Here is a 24334-nt window from a genome sequence, read left to right as displayed (position 1 = left end):
GGCAGCACGGACCCAGGCCCTGGATTTTTGCACTGATACAGGTGAGAAATGCTGCAAGCATGAGCCTAACAAAAGCACACAGCTTTGTTGCCACTGCAAGCATTCCTGGCAATGCAGCAAGCAGCACATCCTGCTGCTCCCGAAACTAAAGTGCAGGGAAGGAGACTCAAAGTGGCTTTTTTGGAGGTGGGCTCAGAGGCTCACTGTGAAGTAAACACAAAAACCTTACTCACCCGGCATTTCTGATGCAATTCAATCAGATAATCTGCCAACAGGGACCCAGCTCAAAGAACACAAAGTGAAAAATAGCTAATTTTCACAGCACAGCCAGCCAGGAGAGTCCAACACCTCCCAGCATTTGCTGCATTGGTGTTTTCTGCAATGGGTGATGCTACATCCTTATGAGAAACAGGCTGATCACAGCCAAGCAAACAGAAGCTTTAAGAAAAGTATGACATGATCTCATATCTGTGGCAGCACCCACTTGACCTTGAATAGTAAATTATAGCTGGAAGCTCTAAATGAATCTGGAAACCATCGTAAAGAAGGCAGCTCTTGCCAGAGTGTCCCAATAAAATCTATTTCCTCTGGACAACAAGACTGAGTTACTCCAGCTGTGACCCAGTGGGGTTTAAGTAAAACAGGGCAATGTTCCTGGCCCCAAGCTCAATAACACATGGATTTACATTATTGTACCTGTGCCCAGTTTATCCACTCAGTCTCCCAAATGATTTCAGCATCCAGATATAGTGCTCACATCAGGTAGGAATCACTTTCAATAAACGCTTCCCATGTAACCACACTGCTTGAGGGAGGTTGAAGAAGATAACGTGAAGATGCGTTCCAACAGCTCCATGTCTCTCCTGTACTGAGGACTCCATATCTGGATGCAGCACTCCAGGTGAGGCCTCACAGTACAGAGCAGAGGGGCAGGATCGCCTCCCTCACCCTGCTGGCCATGCTGCTTTTGGTGCAGCCCAGGGTATGGTTGGCTATCTGGGCTGTGAGGGCACACTGCTGGTTCATGGCCAGCTGCCACCCACTAGCACTTTCAAGTCCTTTTTGGTAGGGCTGTGCTCAATTCTTTTGCCCCCCAGCTTATAGTGATAGTGGGGGTTGCCTCAACACAGGTGCAGACCTTGCACTTGGCTTTGTTGAACCTCCTGAGGTCTTCCTGAGCCCACTGCTCAGACTGTCTAGGTCTCTCTGTATAGCATCCTGTCCCTTGGGTGGGTCAGCTGCATCCCACAGCTTGGTGTCGCCCATAAACTGCTGTAAGATGCACTCGATCCCACTGTTAATGTCATTGATGAAGACATCAAAGAGCATCAGTCCCAGTAGTGACCCCTGAGGGACACCACTCATCACTGATCTCTATCCGGACATGCAGCCATTGACCACTGCTCTCTGGGAACATTCTCATAACCAGTTTCTCATCCACTGAACAGTCTACCCATCAAATCCATATCTTTCCAATTTGGAGAGAAGGATTTTGTGGAGAACTGTGCCAGTGGCCTCACTGAAGTCTAGATAGACAACACCAGTGTCTCTTCCCTTGTCTACTGACACAGTCACGCCATCATAAAAAGACACCAGGTTGTTCAGGCAGCAATCTTGACAAAACTCAGGCAAGTCTCATATCTCTCTTTGCAGACAGAGCATGTACAGCTAAAAATCTGATGTCTGACTGGGTACCTCTCAAATGAGTCCATGGTTTGCCCCTTAGATGCAGTATCCATATCCCTACATGCAGGAGTGGCTTTTGTGCGGCTTGAGAAGAAGGGTGGTATGATGTTGGGAACAAGGGATTACCCACAGATGCCTCAGCAACTTACAGATGAGCAGGAGCTCTTGTCATTTCCTACACCAAAGGCCCTTTCCTTTTGTGTTCTATTTCAAATATATGAATTCCTAAGCAATATGAGTTCAGCAAAAAGTGACTACAAATTCTAAACCTAAACACTTCGAGAAATACTTAGAATACAATCACAGTCACAGCCTAAACATCTAAGTTTTGGTCTAGATTTATCTAGGCTTATGCTTACATTAGAATTAAGGCTTAATTAAGCTATTGCGCATCTCAAATTAGAAGCAATTTCTTGGAACAATCAAATCATAACAGAAACGTTGACACTGCAGAAGCATTTATTTTGTGCAGATTAAACCAACTAACAATTGATTTGTTGAAAATAATACTCTTACTACTGGTAAGTCTAAAAAAACTCCAAGGTAGAAATGCTGTGCTTCCTGCTTCAGACAAGAAGAAGTCATCCTTAATGTTCTTCCCATGTGTTCAACGGTGGTCCTTGGAGAACACACTAAAAGTGTGCGAAGTCCTTTATTTCCTTAAGACCTAGGTGGACTATTTTAAACTATTCGGGCTTAAATCTGCTTATTTAACACACTGCATGTCACCAATTCCCCCTTCCTGTAAACCCAATACAAGCTATGCCCAAAGAAATCAGGACTTCACGACTGCAGTAATAAGAAATGAAACAGTTTTGAATTAGCTCTTACCTGTTGTGGGAAGCACGTCCGTACAGAATGCTCCGTGTATCCGAAAGAAGGTCCCTCAAACACAGCAGTTGGAAGTTTCAGTACTTCTTTCAAGAACTGATCAAACTTGGAAAATATCATTAGGCCGTTTGAGTCTGATATTTGAGAGAAAATATCTGTAAGGAGATAAAATAAAACCTTTGAGTAAATACACGCCTGCTACAGAAAAGCCTTATAATTTCAGTTCATTTGAACTCCAAAGCATTGCTCCTTTTGTTTAATCCTAAGTGCAGTTTCTTCTTAGTTGATATCAAGATAAAATTTATCAACAACCAAGTTTCAGTGCGCTATGACATAAATCCCTCTATTCCCTCCATCCCATATGAAAAAGCACTGAGAAGAAAGACACTGAGGCACTGAGGGACATCAGGGTTAGGGGGCAGGATGGGATGGGTTGGCGGTTGGACGTGGTGATCTTAGTAATCTGTTCCAACCTTATGGATTCTATGTATTTTTTCAGCCCCGCTGCCCTACCCATCCCATCCTGTTAACCCAGAGCTCCCAGCTCCCGTGTCTCAGCAAAAACAAAAATATAGGAAAAGATGGATAGGGAGGGTTGGAGGAAGATTATGTCATGGGAAATGCTAAGACTGCAGCACACAAATAAAGCAGAACTGTCCGGGGGGCAAACATTTCTCTGGAAAATACACATTCTTGAACAGTAAAGCTTGGTCTCTGCTATAACTGCAGCCAGGTTACACTATAAAGAAAGATTTCTCTAATATTAGTAAGACCTAAAATGTTTGAAGACAAGACAGATACCAGAATGCTTCACTAAGCAGCCTCTGAATCATCTGTGAGGTTATCTAAGACACCGTAAGTAATTAAACATCAAAAAGGATGCGCTGTCAGAAGGTAAGCTTAGTTTAAGAGATCAAAGCCACGTCCGTAAAAAAAGACTACTTCAGAAAGGTGTATTTCCATCAAACTAGAGAAATGAAGGACCGAGCTCATCAAAAAGCCTACAGTGCTTTTTCCTACATGAAAACATTTCTTCTCTGAGGAGCAACCAAGTATTGGGATAGGCTGCCCTGGGAAGTGGTGGAGTCACCATCCCTGGAGATGTCCAAGGAATGTGGGGATGTGGCACTGAGGGATGTAGTCAGTAGGCACGGTGGGATGGGTTGGGGATCTTGGAGGTCTTTTCCAACCTGAATGATTCTGTGATATAAATGCTTGGGGTTTGTATCAGGCAAAATGTACAGGCTCGATGGAAAGGTCTGAAGTCCTTGCTAAACAGTCTTACAGGGCATATAAGAAATAAGGACTGGAAAAAAAAAACAACCAAACAAACAAGAAAGGGAGAAGGTAGATGATTAAAGAACGCTGTGTTTGAAAGAACTAATCCAATCAGAAAAATCAAGTTTCTCTGGGAAATTTAACATGGAAGTCATGGAAATAAGTGGAACTAATTAGAGAGCAGAAGCTTCACAATCCTAAAATGCTGAAGATCAGATTCAGCCCAGAACTGGCACATGAACTTGGTCCAGTAATCAGTCTATTAAGGTGGGACTGGTAGAACACGACTGCAACATGACAGTACTTGTATTTAAAAAAAGCACAAGAATCATTTGGGTAAATACAATCTATTAATCTAATTTCAACAGCAAGCAGGATTTAAATGATTTTAAGGAGAAGGTAATTAAAGCTATGAAAGAAATGAAAAATGAGATAAAAATGAACAAGCTATATCAAGAATAAATTAAAAGAAACCCAAGTGGCTTTATAGTCAAAATGAAGTTGAAGTCATCAACATGGGGAAACTTTCACATGGGAAATTAGTGGTTGAAATTGGAAAAGATAAAGATTCATAGGATTTAATTAAATAGTCATCTTCCCTTTCAAAGGGCACTAAATTACCTTAAAAGAGAAAACCTCAAGCTAAACGGGAGCTAACAGGGTAATTTCTCAAGATCCCACCTTAAGGTCACATCATGCATGTACTAATTAAGTTTCCTGATGACAAGGTAATATACTTTAATTCTCATCCAAGGTTTCAGTTCAGTGCAATCACACTATAAACATATTTCTGCACTTTCTCATTTTACTGGAGCAAATAAAAAATGAACACCAAAACACTGCTCAATTCCAAAGATCCCAACGTAAAATGGAGTAGAACTTGATGAACATTGTGAAAAAAGCTCCTATTGTATCACAGAATCACAGAATGGCCTGGGTTGAAAAGGAGCACAGTGACCATCTAGTTCCCACTGCCATATGCAGGGTCGCCAACCAGCAGCCCAGGCTGCCCAGAGCCACATCCAGCCTGGCCTTGAATGCCTGCAGGGATGGGGCATCCACAGCCTCCTTGGGCAACCTGTTCCATTGCATCACCACCCTCTGGGTGACAAACTTCCTCCTGATATCCAACATGAACCTCCCCTTGCTCCCCTTGCATGGGGGCAAGAACAAGGGGAATGATGCTGAGATCTGTCCTGCTCAACATCCCTGTTAGTGAGCAGCAGGGAGCACTCTCCTCAGGTTTGTGGGTACAAGGCTGAGGAGGCCCAGGTGCCCAAGTGGCCATAAAGACCAGAAACACCCTTGTTTGTGTCAGAATTAGTGCAGTCAGCAGGACAGGGAGGTGATGGTCCCTCTGTACCCAGCTCTGATGAGACCACTCCTCAAGTACCGTGTTCAGTTTTGGGCCCAAAAAAGACAGTGCAGGCCTTCCTCATGATCACCCAGAGAGAGGAACAAACCCAGGTCACGATACTGTCCATGTGGGTGCTCTCTGGTCCTGATGTTCCATGAGGCCATTATGATCCTACTGGGATGCAGGCCCTTGAAACGAGCAAAGTTGGAATTTGTTTGAAGCCAGGTTCTGTTTGCAATTTACTTGCAGAAAGGACACGGAAGGAAACACTAATTACTTCACTATGGATCTGCTTGTAAGCCAAAATGAAATCACTCAATCCACAAACTTCATCATCCTTATATGGTATTTCCCTAGCTTAAAAGATGGGATGCAAAAGAACTAATCCCATAGCAACGGGCTGAGCTTATAACTCCTTCCTTGCACATCATGTAAAGCAACTTCTTCACAACGAGTGTCAGTCACTGGGAATAATCTTTCCCACTGAAAGCAAAGTGGTACCATTGAACAACTCCATTCATATGTACTGTCAGACACTGTACGGTCTGGAAAAAGAACAACCTCAATTTGTTCACATTTTCAGAATGTCAAAAGAAAGCCTGTATGCATATGCAAGTACAGAGACCAAGTGACTACCACTCAAATTCGGAGAGGAGAACAAGAAATATTTACAACTTCCTGGATTTCCAGAAAGCCTCATGGTCCAGCTGAGCCGACAGCCTGCTCACTTAGTGCCTTCAGTCCTTGTCTTGGAAGGGGAATGGAGCAGCTGGTTTCTATTTACCACAAATGTATTGTCAGAACACTGTCCCTTCACCACCATTTTGCTTTCCATCCAGGTTGAAGGCTCCTGTTTTCTGTCTAGTTGTTCCTTATACAGAAAGCTTGCTCTGACTTTGGTGACTGCTGTTCTCAGGAAAGATAAAGCAGATCTGGAGAATGAGCGCGAGGTACCAGAGCAGTGCTCATACAAAGCATAAACATACCATGGACTTATACAATGTTGTAATCTTCCTGTTTTGTTCTACATGTCCTTCCCTCTCGGTCACACCACTTCATTACTTTTTTAACCACTACTAAATAGAGCATCAATCTTCCAGGAGAGACTCCAAGATCTGTCTCAGCAGTAACAGCTTCCTGAGCTCACCTTTCCTTGCATGACATTAGGATGACACCTCACTCCTCCAGCACACACCACTTCACATAAATTCACACTGAATCTCAGCTACCGTTTCATTCACAGTTATTCAGCACTGTCAGATGATGCTACAACTCTTCACAGTCTATTTTGGCTTTTACTACACCAAAGTACTTTACAAAAGACTGTCATCTTCCACTGTATTTTTCCAGACAATTTATGACACGTTAAAAACAGTTTAAGTCCAGCACTATTCACCCACCTTTTTACTGCTCTTCTTTGGGCTCCTTTCGGCTAAAATCTTACACATGGAAAGGACCTTCCTTTCATCCCTTTCAAGACTTCAATGTTTTTATCTGTTTGATAAGAGATACTTGAAGTCCTTTCAGAAACTCAGTAAGTCTGTAACAGTCAGAAATCCTTTGCATTTTTCTACCTTTTTTTGCCCTACTTTAGGGAACTCCTATGGTTCTGTAAGACGTTCCTTCCAAAAGCCATCCCTCCTCCCTACCCAATAAATGATTTACCCATTAATCAACTAATTCTGTTCTTCATTACTACCAGTTTGCCCAGAAGTATATCAGGCCCAAAGGTGAAAAGTGACTGAAGAGAGAGCAGGGTCGGTCTCTTCTCACTAGTGACAGGACAAAGGGAAATGGCTTCAAGTTGCACCAGGTAAGTTTAGGTTGGATATCAGGAAACACTTCTTTACAGAAAGGGTCGTTAAGCACTGGAATGGGCTGCCCAGGGAGGTGGTTGATTCACCAACCCTGGATGTGCTTAAGATCTGTTTGGATGCGGTGCTCAGGGATAGGATTTAGCAGAGGGGTTGTTACTTAGGGTAGTACGGTCAGGTTGTGGTTGGACTTAATGCTCTTAAAGGTCTTTTCCAACAAGAAAGAAGAGAGAGAGAGACTTCTCCACCCTTTCTAAACTTCACACTACATTTTCTTTTACCTCCTCCCTTGGTCCTCCGAAGTTTTTCACAAAGGAAATCAACAGTAACTCAGTTACTCTATGATTTGAGTTCTAACATTCTGGTAACAGTAACACTTCCTTTCTCCTTCCATAAGTAGGTTTGCAAGATCCTACTAACCTGCATCACACCCTTCTGAGTTTCTCTCATCTTAAAGTTGACCCATTATCTTGCCTGAAAAGCCAATTGCCTGATTTTAGAATCATAGTGCCATTAAGGTAGGAAAAAATTACTAAGATCACCAAGTCCAACCATCAACCCACTAGAGAACAGCCTGGTTGAAAGAAAACTATTCCCTCCTGCACAGGTTTGCTCTCCTTCTCTTTCTGAATTGCTGAATAAAATAAATCAATTTTTCACAGTTGGCTGATAGCATATTATAGAGATTTCAAATAGGTGTGGTCAACAGTTAGTACTATCATCACCATAAAAAACAGCCAACATCATGGTGGATGCAGCATGAGTGATATACCAAGAAGGATAAGGAAAGAAACTGAGTTTAAAACTGAATTTTAAAAGGCAGAAGAGCTGCTTCCCAGAACACATGTTGAATATGGAGGTAACCTGCTCTTTGGAAAACAAAGCTCCATGTCCAACCATGGAACCATCCAATCATGGTTGCCCAAGCCACTGGAACAGGTTGCCCAAAGAGGCTGTGGATGCCCCATCCCTGCAGGCATTCAAGGCCAGGCTGGATGTGGCTCTGGGCAGCCTGGGCTGCTGGTTGGCGACCCTGCACACAGCAGGGGGTTGAAACTGGATGATCACTGTGGTCCTTTTCAACCCAGTCCATTCTATGATTCTATGATTCTATCCAGATAGTGCACAAAGAAAATAGGGAGTGCAGATACTGGAGGACAGATCCCAGCAGTACAACATAAATTGGAGGGCAGCAGATAAAGTGCAAGAAAGAAGACATGACAACCAAAATACAAAATAGCAGCATTCGGTGAGGGTAGTCAAAAGCCTTTTATCCTACCTCAGCTGAACCTCAAGTAAGAATTCTTATAAAGAAGGAAATTACCGTAGTAAAGGAATAGGACTCAACCGGATTAGCAAAAAGAAAAAGAAAGTTTCACATGCTATGAAAAAAACTGGGGTGGAGAAGAGAACATTAAATTCAAAACTGTCAAGTTTTAAGACACATTTGTGAAGGAGGACTATTGAATAAGGAGTCTTTCAGGTGAAGGCATCTTAATCAGCCACCTCCTGATTCAGCAACCTGCAGCCCAGTGTAACCTCCAGGATGGTGTCTGGACTTTGTTTGAAAGCATCAGTTCCTTTAACATCTAATTCCATGTTTAATTGCCTTTTCCATTAATAGGTCATTTTTTACCATTTGCTTGACATGTTTCAGTGTGGTCCTGCTTACGCATAAATATAGATCTCCTTTTGTGTACCAAGTTTATACCAAACTGTTTACCTATTGTAACCTCTTCAGATCCTGAGGTAATGGGATCCAAAGTTGTGTAGTATAAAAGATCACACTGGTATTTTCTATCATTTTTAGAGAAAATACATTTTAGAAATTTAATGCTGTGGAAAACTGAGAAGAATTATTTAGGGTGAATAATAACCACAGAGGTCAGAAAGAATGAATTATTACAAAGCAACTTTCATAAAGGAAATTCAGGGGGAAGATGAAAACCACTGACACCAAAACAGCAAAATCTGGCACGAGCAGTAAGGCCAGCTTCCAATCTTGTCAGGACAGGAAAGGAAAGAAAATCCCATAAACCACACTACGGCATCTGAGAAGGATGGAAGAATTACACCTAAGTGCCAAAGCTTTTTAATATAAACACACGGCCTCATAAAAGCTACTCAGTAACACACTCAGGATGTCTGCTGTGTGACCAGCAGATGGCATATGTTACAAAAAAACCCATGAATGTGACAACATTGCCCACTCAGCAAAAATAAATAAATAAAATAGGAAAAAAAAAGGTTGTGATTTTGATTGGAAATACTTACATCTTAGTTTGTCCAGTATTTTGCCACCACACATTGTTGCTAACATCGCTTTCACTGAAAACACCGTCAGCTTCCCATGGCCCTCGCTGTGGAAAAGAAGTCTGTGGTAAGTAATTGCTGCAGAGTGAGAAGGAACACAAACACTGGAGTCGTAGGTAGGGAATGCATAACTGCTAGCAACTAAGATCGAGCACAACTACTTAATATAATGTTAAACCAGTGCTAATATCTTGAACATACCACTTTGAATAGGAATAACGTGAACAGTCAAAATTAGTTTAAACTGATGGTACGTATGGGGAATTGTTGTCTAACATCAGCAAGAGAAAGTGAATTTGTCCATGAGGAAAGCACAAGAAAGCCCACTGAGCACAGCATGGTATGCTGAAACAGCAAGGTGTGTTATCTCTGTTATGAGGATGAAACTGGGGGGAAGCAAGTCACCAGCCCAGGACAGGCAGAGTGAAACACACTGCAGTTAATACTGGCAACAGATTCCAGTTGCGCCAGCCTGGCCCAAGGCACAGATCCTTCCTCCCTGCTTCCCAGTTTCAGGATGAGCTTCCATAGCAATAAAGACAGAAGTCAGAGAACCTTCACTGTGCCATACTGGACAACTACATTTGCACTTGGAGGACCAGTACTTGGAAAATGTTAGGAAGGAATAAAATCACTGAAAGTAATTCTGCCTCGTGGCACCAGAATGGTGACAAAATTCTTATTTTAAGCTGCATAAAGGCTATAAAGTTAACAAAACAGTAAAGGTAGCAGTTATCCCACTTCATTTCTGTCTTGTAGTTTCCTCAAAGGAAAAAGCTGGCACTCCCGCTATGCCAAACCACCAAGCCACAGAAATAATAACACCCAAAACTCAACAGGAAAGACTTCACTACATCTGAAATCTGAAGTCTGAATAGACCCATTCTCTTCAAACCATTTCAAGCTTCTTTAAAGCACCATCTCAGCCCCTCTCTCCATTTGCTCTGTTGTAGCCATTCTTCTCTCAGCCCTGAACTACTTTTTAAATAATTAAAAGAAAGAATGAGTGACTGGAACCATCCACGTCTCCTCACATGACACAGTCTTATCCTTGAAAGACATCTCATGGGGTCTTCAGATCACAGAATCAGATATAGGCCTGCTTCTGCTGGCGTTCATCTCATCGAGGATCTGGGTGTGCTGATGGCCAACAAGGCGATCATGAGCCAGCAGCGCGCCCTTGTGGCCACAAAGGCCAGTGGTGTCCTGGTTGAGCAATGATAGGCCAACAGTAGACCAAAGGTTGACCATGAGCCAGAAGTATGCCCGTAGTGGCCAAGGCGGCCAATGGGACTTTGGGGTGCATTGCACAGAGTGTGGCCAGCAGGCAAAGGAGGTGCAACTCCCTTCTGCCCTGGAAAGGCCATACCTGGAGCACTGAGCCCAGTGCTGGGCTCCTCAGTTCAAGGGGGGACAGGGAACTGCTGGATAGAGCCCAGCAGAGGGCTGCAGAGATGGTGGGGGCCTGGAGCACCTCCTGATGGGAAGAGACTTAGAGCCCTGGGGCTGTTCAGCCTGGGGAAGAGAAGGGGAGAAGGGATCTGGTCATCAGTAACTGAAGGGTGGGGGTCAGGAGGATGGGGCTTTTTTGTGGTACCCAGCAACAGGACAAGGGGCAACAGGCACAAACTAGAACCCAGGGAATTCCATCTGAATGTGAGAAAGAACTTCTTTACTGTGAAGGTGCCAAAGCTCTGGAACAGGCTGCCCTGAGAAGTAGTGGGAGTGGGGAGATCTCCAGAGGTTCCTTCCAGCCCCTACAGTTCTGGGATCCTGGAGGGAAAGAGGTGTGAGGAGCAGTTCAGATCCAGAGCAGAGGAGCTGAGAAGAGGCCTCATGGCAGCCTACCTGCGGTGGAGGGGCAGCTCTGAGTTCTGAAGAGCATGGAGTTGTGTCAGGGAAAGGTCAGGTGGGGGTTAGGGAAAGACTCTGCCCCAGATAGCAGTGGGCACAGAGCAGACTGCCCAGGGCAGCTAGCACGGCCCTGAGATGCTGGAGCTCAAAGAGTGCCTGGACACTGCTCTCAGCCATAGGGTTTGGGTGATCCTGTGCAGAGCCGGGAGTTGGATTCGATGATCATTGGGGGTCTATTCTATGGCTTCAGACCTGCAATTCCTCCTTTTTGTTCCTTATTCTGTGTTCAGTAGAAGGCAGTCACTTCACAGAGACAGTCATAAAATCACAGAATGGCTTGGGTTGGAAGGGACTTCAAGGATCATCAAGCTCCAATCGCACTGCCACAGGCAGGGCTGCCAACCTCCACATTTAATATCAGTTAATATCATTTAATATCAGTTATCAAGGTCATATCAGTTTCCCCCAAAAAGCCATCAAAGCTTTCCTCATAGTGCTGCACTGTGGGCACTTCCCAATACACCGTGTGAGCTCCTTCCAGCTTTGCCAACTATGGGGTCCCTCCTGTTCATGCTGCTTGCCAACTCATTTCCTCACCTAACTGTTGGTCAAACTCTCCCTTCTCCTTACTGTGTGCTGCTGTTACAACATAAAAACAAAAAAGAAGTTGAAGCAACTAAAGCTGTTGCTAAATCAAATGCATTTCTAGAAAAGGTGAACTCAGAAAGAATGGACCATCACTCTGTGGTGCCAATAATGGGTCAGGGATTTCAGAAAGCTGTAGAAGGCTACCGAGAAAAACAGACTCTGGAACAAACCACCACCACTTTGAAACACCCAGAGGCAGATCTTCATGGGAGAAAGCAGCAAAGAATACCATAACACAGCTACTCCTCCCAGCTCACCACTGTACAGCCTATGAACCACCAGTTCTTCACCACAACCCGAGCTGTTCTACAAGTCTCGGGGATGAGCTGATGGTGAGCTCAGCTCTCCTCTCATTCTTGGCACTGCCACAGCACAACAGAGGGCAGCATCACAGCTTCTCTCTCAGCACCATGTGACAGATAGAGGAAGCTCAACAGAGCTGCTGTGGCGTACTAGGAGCAAGCAGGCTGCTCGTGCTGCAGACAAGAGGCAGAATTTGCAGGGTTGGGGCAGAGGGAGACAAACATGTCTCTAACTCAACACGTCTCAACCTTTAGAGCCAGTCCCCCCAAAACATAACCACTTCTATTTTAAATCCTACATTTTCTAGTGTGACCTGACTCAGAATAAGGAAACTCATGGGTTACCCTTCACAACAACTCTCACAATCAATATCGTATCAGACTAAACCGAAAAATATAGAGGTTTGGTTCTGATCTCGTAGCAGTATTCCTACTCTGAGCTCTGCACTGTTTTTAGCTGCCCTTATTGAGACTGGGACTGCTCTGGACTTATGGGGAGGATAAATTTAGTTGCTGTTTGGTAACCTTAAGAAGAGGTCTTATTAAGAATGATTAAAACTTGGACATTACAAGCACAGCAACTATTTGGCATAGTCAGTGGTCCAGGTTGCTTTAGATAAAACTCCTTCATCTCTGTGTCAACATCCTGGCCTCAAGCAGTTTTCTACTGCTCAGAGAGAAAGCAAAAGCAGAAGAAAGGCAAAACAGATAATAGCTGACTGTGAGAAAGATAAGAAAAAAAGAACTGATAAACAACAGGGAAAGATTTCCATTTACTACTCAAAGGACCCAGAGATAACTTTTACTCAGGATTAGCAGATTAACCCCTGTTGAAAGAGGTTGTGAAGGAAACTTAGTAAAGCTGGATGTAAGGGAATATCTGGCAGTATTCTGAATAGGTAAACAAACTTCCTCCAGTGAACAAATGAGAATTAGTCTTTGTGTGGTCACAGTGCGTTACACAATAGGATCCAAGCTGAACGTCCAAACAAAGCAGCCTTGTAAAACGGTCTTGTTGATTAAGAGTCAACAACAAAAAAAGCTTTCCCTTTTTAAAACATTGCTACAGCACCATTTAACATTAAGTTTAACATTCAATCCTATCATAGCCTGCAGAACACTTCAGACATGCAGCTGACAGCAGGCTGCCATTTCCAGAAGGCACTAACTCATCTTCCTCAAGAAAGCAACTGTTAACAAAAAGCATCTCTGCTGTGTAGATCTGTAAATCTCTGCAGGCACTACTATGATATTAAGTGTGTGTGTGCAGCGCACAACTCCACAACACTGAGAAACAGCACGCGGACACTTTGCCAGAGACTCGTGCAGTTGCTGGCTGCGTTCATCCAACTAAAAGAGCAAATCAGTTTAGGAGTACAACTAGAAGAGTTACTAGCCTGTCATATGCTGCTATCATGAAGTTGAGGAGAAGGCTGATGGATTGCTCTACACTGATTTGGTGAGTAGAAGGAAGGCGTTTGTTGAGCTGGTAGTAGATGGATGAGATGATTGTTTCTAGTCGAGACACGTTGATCTCTGTGTTATGATCCAAAGTGTTAAGGCCATTATCTCGGAAGGCTTCAATCATATTCCAGATATCAACGAGATGAACTGAAAATAAAGGAAAAAAAATAATTAGCTTCTATTCTGTAATGCACACAACCTTACTTTTAAGGCACTACTTCCGAACACAGCATTCGCTTTGACTTTGGAATTAACCACTGCTTACTCATCTTCTAAGTGAGAGACAGAGTCTCGATACTCTGTTCACACCAGCTACTGTAACACAGCAGCAGTTCACTGAGTTGCTGCAGGCTTTTTGTTCTGCTCCTCAATGGAGGGCTCTGAAGCAAAGCCACATGAAAGAGAAACGTGCTCCTCCACCATCACCCAGTGCTGGAGTCACTGTAGCCAAATTAAGTATTTTCTCCTGAGAGGGACATCAGCCACATTCAACATCCACTACAAACTGGTTACTGTAACGTTGGGACCAGGAACCTGATGTTCCAGTTCAATTGTGGCTGCTTCCAGCTGGTGCCAAGAGAAAAATACTTTGTAAACATACGTCTTGAACTTCAAAGCCTGTCCCTAAATTATCCCACTGTATCTGTTCAGGTATCTAACAGTTAACAATGTAGTGAAAGTGATCTGCAGAACCTCATTAAACTACGTTTGAAAATGTTTCAGTGTTTGAAAAGCATGCAGGGCAGTGAGTAAGACATCTAGGGACCAGCGAGAATCCATTGGTCCAAACCATCAACTCACACCAAACACACCCCTGGATCACTGCCTGGTGCAGACAAAGAGCACAAAAGCTCTCTGCTTTATGCATATATGTAAATGAAAGGTTACTTGAAGCATATGTATGGCACCAGTGAGTTAGGCCCTAAGTGTGCATGGCACTATAATTAACATATCTTAATACCTTGCTACTGATTAATAGGTCTTTTTAATTCAAAAGCATGGTTGGTGTTTTTTGTTTAGGCTTTTCCTAAGGCATGAAGAAGGTGTGGAGCTGCACTTTGCATCTGCACACATCTGCAGGACTCCTCAGCTGCTTTTCTGTTCTCTCCCACACCAGTTTCACATCACTGCGAGGAAGCAGCTGCTCCATTAGTCTGCCAAGCATTCTGCTTGATCCAGTTTAATAAAGGAAACAGAACCCCTGGGTTCATCCTTACTTTGGCGAGCTACTTAATGTGGAAGGCTAGGGAAAAGAATGAGAAAACATGCAGCGAGTAGCGTGGCATAAACTTCAAGCACTCTCTGAGGTTGCTATATATATGTCATGACGGTGAAATGCAGACACCTTCACGCTAGTGATCATCACCAAAGCTCACAGCTGCGTCCAGCTGTCTGCTGGATTCTGTTCCACCACAGCGGAAAGGAGGTAAAGCAGCCCGGGGCTGTCTGCAGGCAGCACTGAAGCATGTCAGTCTGGCCCAGGTACTTCAGGTTTTCCTTGAAGCATCAGAAACTAAAACTGAAGACACTATAAATACAGATCAAAAATCACTGCCTCTTTAATTATCCCTATTTTGAAGTAACAGCTCCCATTGTTGATTATTCCTGCCGCATTTAAAATTCACGTGGGAAGAATATTTGCATGAGAAATTGACAAAGAGCGATTATAACTTACGGTTACATCGCTTCTGCACAAACCGCAGCTTACAGGCTGTTCGATACGTTGAAAGTCTGATGACATCGAAGTTCTGGGCCCCTATGAATAAAAAAAGAAGTTGGTGTTTTTCTTGCCTCTATGACACTCAGCTCATTTGTTCACTTTGAAAGTGATGTTGATTGTTTCCCTGTTATGGGACAGTGACCAAGGTTTTCATGCGGTATTTCATGAGGAAATGGGACCAGTGTATTACAAACTGATGGAAGCATCAGACTGACATGAGAACTCTGAAGTCCCAAAATGGAATCAAGAATTGGGTTGAGTTGCAAGTGTGTACAAAGAGGAGCTCACTGCTGCTGGGTGGTGGGTACACAGAAGATAGAAGAAAAAAGAGGGGTGATGCTCCTACCACTGTCTGCATTGCAGCCTCCCCAGGAGTATGCTTTCCTCCCCCCCAGGGAGATCCACACCAGGTAAGAAGCAGAAGAAAAAGGACAGAGGAGAGAACTCCAACCTCACCAACAACCTCCCACTTCAAGATGTTTAAAGCTTTCCTTGTACCTTCAACCAACCCCACATCATGAAAGATGCAAACGCTATTATCTGTCACCTGCCTGCACCACATCTACCAGCTCCAGCCAGCACTGCAATTACTTTGAACATTACAAACCTGAGCAATCCCTGAAAGTTGTATTAATCCTCTGCCAAAGGCCAAACAGATCTGCACATCTCCCAGGCTGATCAGATGAGATGATAAATGATGAGGAGGGATGATAAATGACACCACTTTTAAGTCTGGTATCGATCATTTCAGATCTGGAAGAAGCCAACAACTGGTCCAAGCCTTGAAAATCTCATTAATCATAAACAGAAATGTCTTTTAACTGGCTCACATTCCAACAGCATGTGTGGCTACACCCTGTAATCAGTTGAGTTCTAAGGAGGAGCGTGAACAATCCAGCTGCACAGCAGTGGGTGCAAGTGGATCCTGCACCTCCCCTGTTCTCACAGGAGTGCAGCAGAGTAACATCTGTACAATCTTTCAGACTTCTGAAATGTCAGTGACTCCATGAGGACTGCACTGAGAAGCAGGGAAAACTGACTCATCGAATGCAGACCGCTAAAAGACACACACACAGCAAAAAGAAACCCCAAAAGCAACAAACCCACATCCTCCTGTAGAAGGTATGTGGCTGCTGTATGGGGGTCATGCTCAAAGGTGATCACCTTTCTTTTCCTCCTACAGCATTCTGAATTCAGAAACCAATCTGCAAACCTTTGAGACCACGTTCACCAGTTCCTTATTTGATCAGTACAGATGTGCAGGTCTGTTTGGTCTTTATGTCTTTTGGGTATTTTGTAAGAAATCTGTAAATACAACACCAAGGTCACATGCTTAGGCTCACACAGACCTATAGGCTGCCTTGAAACCAAAGAACACGAGGTGAGAAGCATCCCCTAAGAGCAGTGAGAGCACTGACCGCTGCTCAAATATGAAGCTCCCCAAAGCTCACCCAGGAGCAGCATTAAATGAGCCAAACTGCGGAGCATCCTGCTGGGCAATGCAGCACAGCAAACATTCCTGGGTTATTTCTCAGTGCCATCTTAGAAAACTTATCTCAGATTAAGTACCTGATTTAGTGGCTGGCAACCCTACCTGTGGCAGGAGGTTGGAACTAGATGATCCTTGAAGTCCCTTCCAATCCAAGCCTTTCTATGATTTATGATTTGGACAAATAAGTCTTCAGATCCAAGGCCAGATTAATGTAATTCACTTTGTGCTTCTTATGCAATATTCTTTCAAAACTCTCCATAAAAGCTCCTAGGTCTGCCTTCCAACACATGAAAAACACTTGAACAGATGATGAGTCTTCTCAAACTTTGTCAGTCAGAAACTTTTGTATGGCTAGCCAAGGACCAGTTACTGCACCTCCTTTTTAGACCTCTTTAGCAGAGTCTGTTGTGATAGCACAATGAGAAATGGTTCCAAACTAAAAGAGGGGATATTCAGCATTGATATAGGGAAAAGGTTTTGTTTATGGAAAGCATGGTGAAGCACTGGAACAGGCTGCCCAAAGAGGTGGTGGATGTCCCTGAAGAAACCCAAGGTCAGGCTGGATCTTGGGTGGAGAGCAATAGGACAAGGGGGAACAGTCTCAAACTGAGATGGAAGGTTTAGGTTGGATATTAGGAGGAAGTTTTTCACCCATAGGGTGGTGACACACTAGAACAGGCTGCCCAAGGAGGTTGTGGATACCCCATCCCTGGAGGCACTGAAGGCCAGGCTGGATGTGGCTCTGGGCAGCCTGGTCTGCTGGTTGGCAACCCTGCACATAGCAATGGGAACTAGATGTTCACTGTGGTCCTTTTCAACCCAGACCATTTTATGACGGGGCTCTTAGCAAACAATCAAGCCATAAGTGTCCCTGTTTACTGCAGGGGAGTTGGAACAAATGGCCTTTAGAGGTCCCTTCCAACTCAAACAATTCTGTGATATCACAGCAATATATGCTGTAAAGCTTTATCAGCTTCCATCTTCACTTCCAGCCCTGACAGCTTTGCTTGCAGCTGGGACTAGAGCACACAAACACACTTGAAGGCTTATCACCACCTCAAGATACATGCATATAAAAAGGGTCAATTAACAGCTACATCCAAAACCAAAGAAAAAAGTCCATTTTCTATTCCTCTCTTCCTGTGTCAAACTGTTGCATAGGTCTCAATGAGGTTCTTCTTCTAAAGCATGACTGTCCAACCTTTTGGCTTGCCTGGGCAGCACTGAGTGAAAAGGAGTTGTCTTCATTTGCATATAAAATGCATAATATAGTTCATGTACATAAGTAACAAAGAAAAAAAAAAACCTTCTTTTCTTGTTCATCTGAGTTCTGTCCATCTGCAAGGTGGAGAGCCCACAGCTTCCTTGGGCAGCATCCTGCAGCGCTCAACAACACTTACAGTAAAAGTGTTTTTTTTTCTCACGTTCAGATGGAATTTGCCAGTTTTAGTTTGTGCCCACTGCTCTGTGCCCGCCACTGGACTGAAGAAAGCCTGACTCCATCCTCCTCACACCCTGACAATAAGAAACTTCCAGTTGCCCAGGGAGGTGGTGGGGTCACAGTCCCTGGAGGTGTTCCAGAACTGTGGGGATGAGGCAGTGAGGGATGCGGGCACTGGGCACAGTGGGGTGGGTTGGGGTTGGACTGGGTGATCTTAGAGGTTTTCTCCAACCTGAATGATTCTATGACTTTATATATCCTGCAGGTTAGAAACTTAGGATAGCTTACACAGATTTCTTACAAGCTCCACAAACAATACAAAAATCAACAAACACACCCTCGGGTGGTGCGTTCAATGTGGATGAGTGTCATAAAATCTACTTCTGCCTCATAAGAGGAATCCTCTAGATACCAACGAGCACCTGTGTATGAAGATCTCCTAGAAAGGAGAGCACTTCTGCATTCATCTTCACAAGGAAATGCGTAGTCTTTCTCGGGACATATGAAGACCTTCAATCTGCCATCCAACATGTTAGAGTGCACTTCCACTGACAAAAGCCAGTAAGAACCACAGCTGCAAAACCCAACAGAACACCTTCTATAAACAGATGATAGAAGAATCATCTATCCTGTTAGATAATTAGAGGAATTACAAATATTTTTTTAGCAACTTAGCCAAAACTAAAAACAAGTAATTAGATTTCTGCTCCCCCTGCCTTGGGTAGCACATCCAAATACCGCCAGCAGAACTCTTTGAAGACAACACTATAATCAAACATGGGTGCTTCAGAAGAACTCTTTTGCTAAAGTAGCTTTAAAGGTTTCACCAATATGCAAGGTAATTACAACATCAAAGCAGGAATGAGGTGACTCTGAGAATCTTCACTGAATTAATACTGAAGAGAAACTGTATGGCTGCATATGGTTACTGATGAGATGCCAGCTACCTGTAGAAACACAACCAGCTGTACCAAATGATCACCAGATGAATATTGGAGATACAAGGCGTGTAATACTCTGATGTATCAGGCAAAGCTCTTCTAATGGCGACATGATCCCAGCGAGATTCAGTTTGGGATTTCATGCACCAATCCAACCACCTTTGCTTAAGCAGAGCAAAGGCAGAGAAAGAGATGAGGTGTGTAGACTGGAGAGTGCAGGTGTTGGCTTGTGCCACATGCTGAGCATATAGAAAGCAATCTCACTATAACCTCAGACACAAACCAAGTTGGGAAGGCAGGGAGGAATACAACCCAGACAGCTCTCATGTGAAAGGAAGCAGATATAAATCATCCAGGAATGAAACTACTCTTGAAATTACACGATGCTCATAACCACACTAAGAATAATGCTCTGGAAGTCTTCCAGCAAAACAGTAGCACTGATATGTTACCTGTTTAAGAAACACACTCACCAGCCTAAATTCTGGATTATAGGATGTGCTGGCCTAACCCGAGGAGTTTCATTTAGTCCAGTGTTTCAGTAGGAAAGTAAAGTAACATGAAGACAAGCAAACACACACACACACACACACACACACAAACACACATGATCTTTTATTTGTAACTGCTCACAACTTATTAAAAGGCTGTGCATCATTCTTTAAATGAGATTACCTCCAGACAGGCACTTGATTTATACTAACAATTACAGCCTCTCTTTGGGCATCACAGTCTACCTTAAGGTGAAATACGCCCTTTCTGACTTCATTTATTTTAGTAGCTGTCTACAAACCTCAGAAGTCCCAACATATGGGAAACGTGAATGCTCCTTATAAAAGGAGCTTGGCAAAGCATAGCACTTCATGTACTTCTGGTACTGGAATAGGCTCCCCAGGGAGGTGGTTGAATCGCCATCCCTGGATGTGTTTAAGAGCCATTTGGATGTGGTACTCAGGGATATGATTTAGCAGAGGGTTTTTAGAGACAGGGTACTGGTTAGGCTGCGGTTGGACTTGATGATCTTCAAGGTCTTTTCCAACCTGGGTAATTCTATGATTCTATGACTCCTCAGGCACTGTTACCCATCTCCTGCACTCTCCTCCTGACCAGCACCCAGGATGCCTTTCACCAGCTCAGGGAACGGTATTGAGGAAACCAGATGTAAATGATTGGGTGAAATCCTAAAAACAAAGCTCTGCGTAAAGAATAAATGATGTTACCTTCCAATCTCTTACTTACTCATTTCCATGAACAGCTGTCTCTTCTCCGCCATTGTCCTCCTCCTCTTCCCACTCTCCTCAATCATTCTGAAGACAAAAATGGCAGTGAGTGTTTGTGCCAGAATTCCTGTTACAAGAGCAACTTGCTGTGAACAATATCGTTACATTTGGAAAATGAAGAGTCAAGAGTTGGACTTGATGAACCTTATGGGTCCCTTTCAATTCGGGATATTTTGTGATTAAGAGTAGAGAGAAACAAGCACTTCCCCACAACTACAGCATTCCACAGCATAGAGAACTGTGTAATTCTTCTTAAAGCTGTGCATGCTGTAGGAAATGGTAATTCCGACATTTTAGTTTCTAACCTGATGTTTGTAAAACTCAAGAGTTCCTTACAAGCAAGATTTTGGGTTCAGGGTTGTCTTAAGACAAATGTTGTAAGACTATCACCCAACTTTGAAACAAGCTTCCCTTGTCATCTTAGGGAAACAGATGAAAGAAGTGGAACAGCTAAAGAGCCAACGGGCAATGCAGTGCTTCCCACAGCTTACCTCTTAAGGGAGACTCAAAAGACAACTACTAAATCTCAACCAACTGCAGCACGACAACAAGCAGCTAAGTTCAATATCTAAAATTTCAGTTCAAATTGCTCCATTATATTATTCTGTTGTTATTCACCAACCAATTAAACATGTTTTCTAAATGGCTTAAACAATGAAACCAACAAACAAACAACAAAACAACAAGGGAATGCATAACAATCACTCTACAGTCTCACCAGAAACCAACTCCAAGGGAGCTGGCCAGCTCATCCTCATGCAGCACAATGGCAAGACAGATTTCATTAGGCTTAAATGTCACCCAAGAAAAAGAAGCTGTGCCTTGGCACTTAACATGTGCTCTGATTAACAGCATCCCTCAGCAGTCCTCCGCTCTCTGTTAATTATTCTCTGATAAAGAACCCAACATGCACTCATCCTGGAAGCCACCAAGACCTTTACACTGAGCAGTTCATAAAATGAAAATAACTGCATGGTGGTATCTGGGAATACACTTTGTTTCCTACTTCAGACAATCACAGACTTGGAACCAACGTGCTTCTTGCTATCTTCAAACGCTGCCCCAAGCACAGCACAGCCCCAAGGAGCTATTTTTCAGTGCTAATATTCCCTTTATCTCCATAGGCATGTCATCTTGAAGAATGCCAGTCGCTGTACCAGCCAGCAGCTTTATTTCAAATGCCAGCACCTCTCTAAATTCCACAACAGATGGATCCCCATGGGTTGGGTTAATTACTTGGTCTTCTAAACAGCTTTAATAGAGACCATTTTATCAAGAGACGAGGCATGATACCACTGCATTTTCTGCAACATCGAAACCCACCAGGATGACATTACAACTGCTGGCCTTGGTCCCTCCTTCCACCTCCCCAACACCCCGTTCCCATCTGCAGTGCTGGGACTGGTCCTGTGGAACCTTTCTCATGTCACAGCTGCATAGAATCACAGAATGGTTGGGTTGGAAGAGACCTCAAAGATCATGAACTCCAACTCCCCTGCTGTATGCAGGGCCGCCAACCTCCGCATTTAATACCAGCCCAGGCTGCTCAGGGCCCCATCCAACCTGGCTATGAACACCTCTGGGGATGGATGGGGCATCCACAGCCTCTCTGAGCAGCTGTTCCAGCACCTCACCACTCTCTCTGTAAAGAACTTCCTCCTGACATTCAACCAAAACTGCAATGCAGAACATTTAAAGTCATTATATCACCCTGACATCAGCCTCTTCCTCTATGGAGGCTTCATTGCTTTTCTTGTACCAGGATTTTAGATTTTTAGAGGCCGTTCACCTACCACTGCTATGGAACACTATCACAGAACTCAAAGTCAGAAGGCTGAGACTGACCAAGATACAGGCTTCTAGGGGAGCTACCACTATCCCTCGTACTCTCTGCAAGCAATGAGTGATCCATCTGCTCAGTGACACTCTTGAACTGAGATCTGAGTATGCAAGCCAGCCTCTCAATGCTATAAGAGCAGAGACACATGAACGCAACCTGATCAACCAAAACTCAGGACCTTGTGCTAAGGAAGGTTCAGGATGGGTACATGTCCACTAAACCAAGTCCCACAGTGCTACATCTCTTGCACTTGCTTACCAAAAAAAAACCCAACCAATAACCAACAAACCCTGCTTGTAAAGCTGGAAATAAAGAGGTACAGAAGCACCCGTGAGCCTCAGAAGAACCACAAATATCCAGGTCCCTAGAAGGGTCTTACAGCAAAGCCTCACTTGCCAGCAGAGGAAAGGCACTTCAACCTCTTGAAAACCAGTGGCTGAGAAACAGGTAACGCTTCTTGTTATTTGAATAATGCTAGAAGCCAAAACCCTGAAAATGTTACAGATCACTTGTTAAGAACTTTTCTATATGCACTGTCCTGAAAAGCTAAACTTCACTTTAAAAGCCTGGGTTAAAACTGTAGTACTGAGTCCTGTCTTCAATATGGCTCCTCTGTATGAATAGGAAAGCTGCTAAGAACCACCAGGAGCTGTTCTCTAACCCTTTTGTTGTATTTCACTTCTGCCCAAGAATGTAACCTCACTCCTACAGTAAAGAGATTGTGTTCTTACCTCTGCGCTATACTGATGTGTGCTTTGCAGTGAGACAATTTATTTAGTCTGGCTTTGTGTTGCTTCCCCTGCCCCAGTGTTTTCCCAATGGAAGATCTGTATCCTATGATACGAAACAAACCCGTTTCATTTTTTCCTCTTGCTACTAAAAAGACACACAAGTCCTGGCCACAGTAAATACCGAAGACACAAATGAAACAAAAAGGAAATCGGAGGTTTGCAAATTGCTTCAGGTGCTAAGTGAGACCAGCAAGTTTTCAGAACTTGTAGTATGGGTGCACAAAGAACTGGCCTTAATTTCACTAATTAAAACAACACCCAATTCAACCAAAGGCCGAAACGTCAGCATCTGCAGAAACATGCTTGGATACAAATCACCTACACTAGCATCAGCCTTTTAAGCATCATGGAAAACCTAAAAGGTGATAAAGATCTGAATTTCGCACCCAGATGTGCTGCACGATGAGCATCTGAACAGCTTTAGCTGTACTTGCAAAATATTCCATTTCCCCTTAAAGCAGCAAAGCAGTATGACTACACAACCCACCCTGCTCCTAGTGATGGCGATGGGAAAGTAAAGGCTGGATGGCTTCCATTGGCATTTCTTTCTCAACGAGCTGCTCTGTCACCTGTAGCAATCTGGAAAGGACACTTGCATTACGACAACTCCTGCTTCACTTATGAGGCGGTTGGACCTCCAGAGGCCCCGTCCAACCCAAAGGATTCTATGAGGTTCAACCCAACGCACTTTTTTCCTTAAAGGCTCTTACAATCAAATGCAACTAAACCTGCAGCCAGCCTCTCTGGCTGGACAGCTCCCAGAGTTTGAAGGATTCTGCTCTGCATGGAAACCTGCAAGATCAAGTATGTTCTTCAGGTTCTGGTCTTCATATTGGCTCTTGCTCTGATAGCATGGGCTCAATTCACACTCCATACCAGTGGTGGAAGACAGAACATTTACAAGAGTGGATGCAGGTGCCCTGTTCAATTCCAACTCAAATGAAACAGAGAATATTCTCCCAGCAGCAGCAGAGCAGTGCTGACTTTAATGTAAGAACGGTGCTGGTTCAACACAGTACAGCTCTGTTTGATGTCAAGATACAGTAACTTTGCTCAAGGAGGCAGATATGAGATCAGCAAGATGAACACGTTGCTGTCAAAGAGTTCACCTTCCACCTGGCAGAGAAGCCAGCAGAGGTACTGATGCTGACTGCGCTCTACACGTCTTAAAGTCAAGCATGCTCAGGCATGCAAGGAGACATGATAGTGACAATTATTTTTACATATATATATATATATATATATATATATATATAAGCTATATTTTATACTGTGATGGAAG

At 43.7% G+C, this 24334-nt stretch overlaps 1 protein-coding gene across 18 annotated transcripts in view; it reads right to left on the bottom strand.

Moving 5' to 3' along the window:
- The window catches only part of DTNB (dystrobrevin beta), a 135178-nt gene that overhangs the window by 106018 nt on the left and 4826 nt on the right, over positions 1–24334 (bottom strand). For all 18 annotated transcript variants that reach the window (XR_011902996.1, XR_011902997.1, XM_072330818.1 and 15 more), the window contains exons 3-7: positions 20381–20448; positions 15223–15303; positions 13481–13694; positions 9241–9326; positions 2518–2672 (exon numbers count right to left, since the gene is read on the bottom strand). Coding sequence is in view for 16 of the 18 variants with exons in the window: in XM_072330818.1 (XP_072186919.1) it covers positions 2518–2672; positions 9241–9326; positions 13481–13694; positions 15223–15303; positions 20381–20447 (603 nt within the window). In the remaining 2 variants the exon portion in view is untranslated. The remainder of the gene's footprint in view (positions 1–2517; positions 2673–9240; positions 9327–13480; positions 13695–15222; positions 15304–20380; positions 20449–24334) is intronic.

Source organism: Excalfactoria chinensis, chromosome 3 (genome assembly GCF_039878825.1).
Source record: "Excalfactoria chinensis isolate bCotChi1 chromosome 3, bCotChi1.hap2, whole genome shotgun sequence".
NCBI lineage: Eukaryota > Metazoa > Chordata > Aves > Galliformes > Phasianidae > Excalfactoria > Excalfactoria chinensis.
This window is presented reverse-complemented; position numbering and strand designations above follow the sequence as displayed.